This window comes from Leptopilina heterotoma, unplaced genomic scaffold, assembly GCF_015476425.1.
Source record: "Leptopilina heterotoma isolate Lh14 unplaced genomic scaffold, ASM1547642v1 Lhet_15, whole genome shotgun sequence".
Taxonomy (NCBI): Eukaryota; Metazoa; Arthropoda; class Insecta; order Hymenoptera; family Figitidae; genus Leptopilina; species Leptopilina heterotoma.
The window spans coordinates 4,109,782-4,116,941 of NW_025110867.1; the positions used below are offsets into that span (position 1 = coordinate 4,109,782).

Consider the following 7,160-nt stretch of genomic DNA (forward strand, 5'->3'; position numbering starts at 1 on the left):
AAATTATTAGATACTCAAAAAAGCATTCTATTACATTTACTTACGAATTTCTTAAATTGTAAAATTATTCGCAAACATCAATAACTAAATTTTTAAATAAGTATTTAATTATTATTTTTCCATAGGAATTAAAATTCTTCAAAACATTCAAATTCAAACATTTTTAAAATTCAACAACTTATAAGAATATTATTATAAAAACATGAAGATATCAATTACTCCGAGTCAAAAGACTCGGAGTGATTGATATCTTCATGTCATATAAAAATTTTAATTTCCATAAAAGTATTCAAAAAAAAATTAAATTATTTACAAAAGTTATAATAAAATTCATTGCAAGAATTCAATTATTTTCATAAATAATAAAATTCTTCACATGGTTTCAATTATTTTTATTACAATTTTAAATAAATTTTTCGAAAAATAAAATTATCTTCAAAAATTTTTTGCAAGAATTAAATTCGGTACATTTCAAAAATAATGAAATTCTACGCTGAAATTCAAAAATTTTTAAAATTTACATTTTTAATACAAGTTTTCAAAAGAATATAATTATTTAAATAAAATGTAATGAAATTCGTTGAATAAATTCAATTATTTTTACAAGTAATATAATTTTTCACATGAATTCAATTATTTAAAAAAAATTGATAAAATTCGTTGTAAGAATTCCATTATTTTCATAAATTATAAAATTTTTCTGAGGATTTCAATTATTTATAATAGGTACAATTTAAAGTAAATTTCTAGAAAAATGGAATTATTCTCTTAAATTTTTTGCAAGAATTTAATTACATTTCACGAATATAATGAAATTCTTCGTTGAAATTCAAATATTTTCACAATCTACTTTTTTAATAAAAGTTCTCAAAATAATTCAATTATTTAAAAAAATGTAATAAAATTCGATGCAGGAATTCAATTATTTTCATAAATAATAAGATTCTTTCAAAAAAAAATTCAAAAAAAAGATTCTTTACATTATTTCAATTATTTAAAAAAAAATTTGAAAAAATTCATTGCAAGAATTCAATTACTTTCATAAATTAATAAAATTCTTCACAGGATTTGAATTATTTTTAATACAATTTTAAGTAAATTCTTCGAAAAATGTCACTATTTTCAAAAATTTTGTTAAAATTTTTCGAAAGAATTCAATTGAGTATTTTATCAATTATGTATTTTTAAAAATTCATGCTATAATGCTTTTAATATTCAATTATAATCTAAAATTTTAACTAATATTAATTTTTAAATCAATTTTTATTGGAAAATTCTACAAGAATTCAATTATTTAAATAAAAAAATAAATAATTTATTGAATAAATGAATGTTTTTCGAAAATAAATTATCATAAAGAATTTTATCAACAAATTTGAATTTTTTCGAGAAATTTTAATAAAATTTTTAAGAATAATTAAATTTTTCGAGGAATTCAATTAAAATTGTATTAAAAATAATTGAAATTCTATGATGAATTTCATTATTCATGAAAATAATTGAATTTTTGTAAAAAAAATGTTATTATTTATGAAAATAATTGAATTATTGCGAAGTTTGCTTAGAATTTTATCAAAATTTTTTTTTGAAATAATTGAATTCTTTTGAAAAGAATTTTATTAAATTTTTTGGAAAATAATTGAAATTTGGAGAAGAATTTTATTATTTTTAAAGATAATTGAATTTTTATGAGAATTTTTTAAAATTTTTGAACATAATTGAATTTCTGCGAAGAATTTTATTACTTTTGAAAATAATTGAATTTCTGCAATCATTTGTAACTTCTCCAAAATTCAATTTTTTCCAGTTACTTAAATAAAAATCCCTGACTTTTTTCTGACCAATTTTACTTTCCCTGACTTTTCCCTGATAATAAATATTATCAAAATTTTATTTGAAATAATTGAATTCTTGTGGAAAACTTTATTTGTGGAAATAATTGAAATTTTTCGATTAATTAATTGAAAATAGTATTAAAAATAATTGAAATTGTTCGATGATTTTTATTATAAATATGAAAAATAATTGAATTCTTGCTTAGAATTTTATCAAACATTTTTTTTAAATTGAATTTCCATGACAAATGTTATTGTTAGTAAAAGTAATTGAATTATTGAAAAGAATTGTATAAAAATTTTGTTAAATAATTGATTTTGTCGAAATTTTGTTGAAAATGCTATTCAAAATTAATTGCAAATTCTTGGGAAAATTTTATTATTTATGAAAATAAATGAATTTTGGATGAGTTTTATCAATTTCTTTTAAATAATTGAATTGTTTTGCGAAATTTTATGAAAATACTAGATATTGAAAATAATTGAATTTCGAAAGTTTTTTGAAAATAATTGAATCGTTTTAAAGAATTTGTTAAAGAATTAAAGAATTTAGAATTTAGAATTAAAGAATTTGTTTTAAAGAATTTTTGAGAATAGTTTTTTGATTTCTGGTATTAGCGAATTTAAAGTAGTGGAAATTTAAAAAAAAACAGAAATAGTAGCTTTTAGTGGCTGAAATCTGAAAAAAGTACCCAAATAGTAGCATAACGTAAAAAAGTAGTAAATATGTAGTAGGTTTTAGTAGATGAGTGCGAAGCCTGATATAGTTAAAAAGTGGTTAATACGTAAAAAAATATTTATAAAAACAAGAATAATATAAAAATAATTTATTATAATTATTCATTTTTAATATAATTTCTAATTTATAATTCATTCTTCTAAACTCGTTTCTTTTAATAAAATATTGATCTTCACATTGAATGTGTGTAAATAATCACTTTGCAAAGTGAAGGACTTAAAAATGATCGATATCTCCTTTTTTTTATTTTTCGAAAACAACCAAGTATCTCTGTAAGATGATGAAAAATTGTGCGAATTCTCAAAAAAAACAATGTTTCTTTAACCTGATTTAAGGATACTAGTAACATTTCTATTCTTTCAGCTTCTGTTCCCGGACTGCAATGAATTTATCTTTTATTTTATCGGTTATGAACTTCAATTGGTCAATACTTTTTAAAACTCGCAAATACATGTGTCGGTACAAAGATTTTTCTTTTCTGCTCTGATCCACTATCTTAAAATTAAAAAAAAATGTTTATTACTTAATTTTTCAATTTTCAATTTAAATAAACGAAAAATGAAAGAAAACTTACTTTTAGCGTTGATATATATTTCCAAAGATTCATACTATACATGTACTGGTAAGTATCAGTTTTAGCTATTAACAAAATTAGATTCCTGGTCTCCCATGAACTGTAAGTACGACTAAAAAACAAAAAATTATCAAAATTTCAAATATTTCTTATTTATAAAAATCGTGAATTTATTATTAGATAAAAATTAAATTAACAAACCCGTATTTTTTTGGATATCCTTGAGCATCTTTTGGTCTGTCTTTATTTAAATCTTTTATCCAATTTTCTAAATCGTATTTGTCAAACTTCTCTTTTACCATTGCTAATGTCCTGTAAAAAAATAGGATTATAGTATTTTTAAAAAAGTGTAAAATAAAATTATGGTTTTTTTCTTTTTAAATATGGGAAATATAGTAAAAATTACTAATTCAAAGGTACATGAAAATAAAATCAAAAAAAAAAAAAAATTGAATAATATTTACAGGTGTCGTTCACGGGGTTTTTTATCAGCTTCATGACTTTCATGATCGCTTTCATTATCTGACGATAAGATTTCTACTTCCATTGAACTTGATTTATTAATATTCGCACTATTTTCTTTATTTTCATTCTTCCTTGTTTTTCGCTTTTGATTTTCATTTGAATTTTTTTCAACATTATTCGAAACTTCATTATCCTCTTGCATTGTCACTAAATTTCCATTCAAAACGATTTCATTATGTCGCGTGCTTTCATTTTCAATGCCATTCAAATTATTTTCATTATTTTCATTACTTTCATTATTTTCATTACTTTCATTATTTTCATTACTTTCATTATTTTCATTAATTTCAATAATTTCATTCTCATTTGTATTTAAATTATTATTTCTATATCTTATTGTTATTTCAATTTCATTTGCTTTTATATTCTCATTTAAAAGCTTTTCATTTTCATTCGTTTCCACACTTTTTCTTCTGTTTATATCCAAATATTCAAGTAAATTACGATCTGTATTATTATCATCATCATTTTTCTTTCCATTTTGATAGGTTTTTAAATTTTCATTTAAATTATTTTCAATGCTTTGAATTGCTTCATCTGATAATTGAATTTCGCCAGCGATTGTTGGTAATGGTGAATTATTTTCTAGTACCTGGAAAAAGACAAAAAAACAAAAAAAAATGTATGAAAATTTATAAAATGATAAAATAATTTTTTTAGGGATTTATTTATATAAATTACCTCATCCATAGTTTGAGTGTTTCTTTTAGAAATGTCATCGAAAGTCGTGACAATAATATCATTTTTATTTGGATATAATAATATTTGATTTCTGAAAAAGGCGAAAAACAATTAATTAAAACTATATTTTATTTTTAAAAAATATAATATTGCTGCTTCATGAAAGTATTTCTTTACAGAAAATTTAAAAATTTTGATTTTTACGTTTCCTGACCTCAGAAACTTAAAAATTATATTTAAATTTAAAAACCATAAAGAAAATACTTTGCAGTGGTTTTCTATTAATTTTTTTTAATAATAATAATTTATTTATTTAGATGTATAAACGGGCGATAAACCCTTTACAAAGTATAAAGATGAGGACAAAAACTTGTCGTTTTTAAACATTTTTATAATTATAACCTAATAAATTTAACATCTCAGTATTGTTTTGCGCAAAGTAGCAATAAACCGATTTAAATTAGAATCAAAAAAGTTCAGGCAATCGCTATAAAAGTTACCTTCCCTACATATTCTATTTATGGTACTGTAATTATAATAATAATTATAATTACTTACAATAAACAAGATTTTGTTTGCATAATCAATTTACTCATTGGGCAACCTTGATAGAATCGCGAATCGCCGATACTGAAAAAGAAAATTACATTTTTTAATCATTTTTTTTTTAAATTCGACAAAATTTTTTTTCGTCTGTAATAATAAATTGTTTTTTCATTTTATAATTGACTTTTTTTAAATATTTTTTTTTATGAAAAATAATAATAATGAAAATTATTGTCTATCTATATACTAAAATAAATAAATAAAATAATAATAATAACAAAAATCTTTTTATTTATATTTACTTTTAATATTAAATAGAATTAAATTATTAAGAACAATTTTTATTGAGAAAAATTGAAAAAACAACATGAAAATCAAAATTGAAAATTACTTACTAATAACTATCAACATCTAAAATTTTCTTGAATTTTATACAATCGTCGATAAATTTTATATCAAAGAGGTATTCGTAATCAAGAAATGGAACCTTAGGTGCAAAAGTAAGAACGTTGGTTTTACCTTGTTCTTCAACCTCGCCTCCATTCAACTGAAAATTTAATTTAATATTATATTTTACTCTTGAATATTATATAAAAAAAGAAGAAATTAATTAACCACTAGCGTATTAAATTAACAAATTTTAAATTAATTATTAAAAGAATACAATTCATCATTAATTAAGAGTTTACAATTTATTTGTTTCATTATTAAGTTTAATTTAAAAAATAATTAAAGAAGAAATTAATTAACGTAGACAAATTAATTAACAAACATTGTGAATTTGTGATTATCAAATAGAAATTTATTTTGACAATTATTTTTTCCATTTATTTCTAAACAATTAAGAATTTTTTTAAAATCGTAATTAAAGAATAAGAAATTAGGCAAATTTTTTAGAAAAAAAAATAATTGAAATTCTGTTAAATAGTCCGACAAATTGGATGCTTTATTTTTAGTTTCTAAAATTTAACGTCAAATTCGTCATTAAAAACAAATTTCAAGTGAATCCGATAAATTTTGTTAAATTACTATGTATATTATTGCTGCTAAACTTTCTTGTTGTACGAAGAAAATTGAATTTCGCAAAAATTATTACTTGACACTTTCATTTTTAAAATAATTTTAAAATTAAAAATAATCTTCATTATTAAAACTTTAATTATTCTAAAAGAATAGAGAGAGTAAAACTAAAATAATTGCAAGAAATAAATTATGTCAAATTGTTTTAAATAATTGAATTTTTTTTTGAAGAATTTTATTTAAATTTTTAAGAATAATTGCGTTAAATTATAATAAAAATAATAATTTTTAAAATGATTGCATTCTTGAGAAGAATTTAAAAAAAAATCATTTTAAAGAAAATTTTTTATGAAACTAATTGAATTCTTTCAAAAAATTTTATTAATTGATACCGCGCCAAATCCGATTAAAATTGTATTAAAAATAATAATTGAAATTCTGCGATGAGATTTAATATTTTTTATAAAAATAATTAAATTCTTATAACGATTATTATTAAAATTTAAAAAAATAATTTAATTCCTGCGAAGAATTTTATCTATAAAAATAATTGAATTCTTGCGAAGAATTTTATAAAAATCTTTTTAAATAATTGATTTTTTTTTAAATATTAGGAAAATTCGGTTTGAAATAATTGAATTCGTGTGAAAATTTTGTTTATTTACGAAAATAATTGAATGTTTGCGAAGAATTTTATAAACATTTGAGGTTATTTACTTACTGTGATTAGTTTTGTATATTTATATAAATCGTAATCACTCAATTTTGCCAAATGAAATTTCATCGGACATCCGTCCGGTCTTTTAAAAAGAAGTCTCATTTTTTTTTGTCGAATTCTTTTTCAGAAGATTTAAATGTAATTAACAAAATTTTCAACAAGACTAAACACGATATAAATTATAAACACTGCATCAGAAAGATCAGAAAAAAACACAATAAGTGCGCAACTTTACTGCGCATACAAACAAATACATGCAAATATAATATAAGTGCGACACTTTATCAGGAAAGCATAATTTTTTTTTTATTATTTTGTCATCATTTTACTGATGAAAATAAATATTTGTTCTATTTTCTAAATTTATTTAACTGATTTCCGTAATTTGCTAAACTGAAATTTTCTCATTTCTCAGAAAATGAGAAAAGAGAAATATCTCGAAAAGAGAATCGATTTTCATTGGCGGGAAACATGAAGTGCTTCTGATTCGTCAATATCCGAGGAAGTAAACCCGCCAATTTT

The 7,160-nt window shown here is 20.3% G+C and overlaps 1 protein-coding gene across 1 annotated transcript; it reads right to left on the reverse strand.

The window, feature by feature from the left end:
• Window positions 1-2,647: 2,647 nt before the first annotated feature.
• Window positions 2,648-7,029, reverse strand: LOC122498488 (ras-related protein RabX-like). The gene is made up of 8 exons (XM_043606241.1): window positions 6,642-7,029; window positions 5,296-5,447; window positions 4,913-4,984; window positions 4,355-4,445; window positions 3,613-4,265; window positions 3,350-3,460; window positions 3,149-3,260; window positions 2,648-3,069 (listed from the first exon to the last, which is right to left on the reverse strand). Exons 1-8 carry the CDS (start codon window positions 6,738-6,740, stop codon window positions 2,926-2,928), a joined length of 1,434 nt encoding a protein of 477 aa, XP_043462176.1. The 5' UTR covers window positions 6,741-7,029; the 3' UTR covers window positions 2,648-2,925.
• Between the last annotated feature and the right edge of the window lie 131 nt (window positions 7,030-7,160).

Bases quoted from the DNA above. Each gene is read 5' to 3' on its own strand.
- LOC122498488 (XM_043606241.1), bottom strand. From the start codon at position 6,740: ATGAGACTTCTTTTTAAAAGACCGGACGGATGTCCGATGAAATTTCAT. The intron at 4,985-5,295 runs GTAAGTAATTTT...TTTCTTTTTCAG, and splicing joins TTAGATGTTGATAGTTATTA to TATCGGCGATTCGCGATTCT. The intron at 4,266-4,354 runs GTAATTTATATA...GTCTTTTTCCAG, and splicing joins ACACTCAAACTATGGATGAG to GTACTAGAAAATAATTCACC.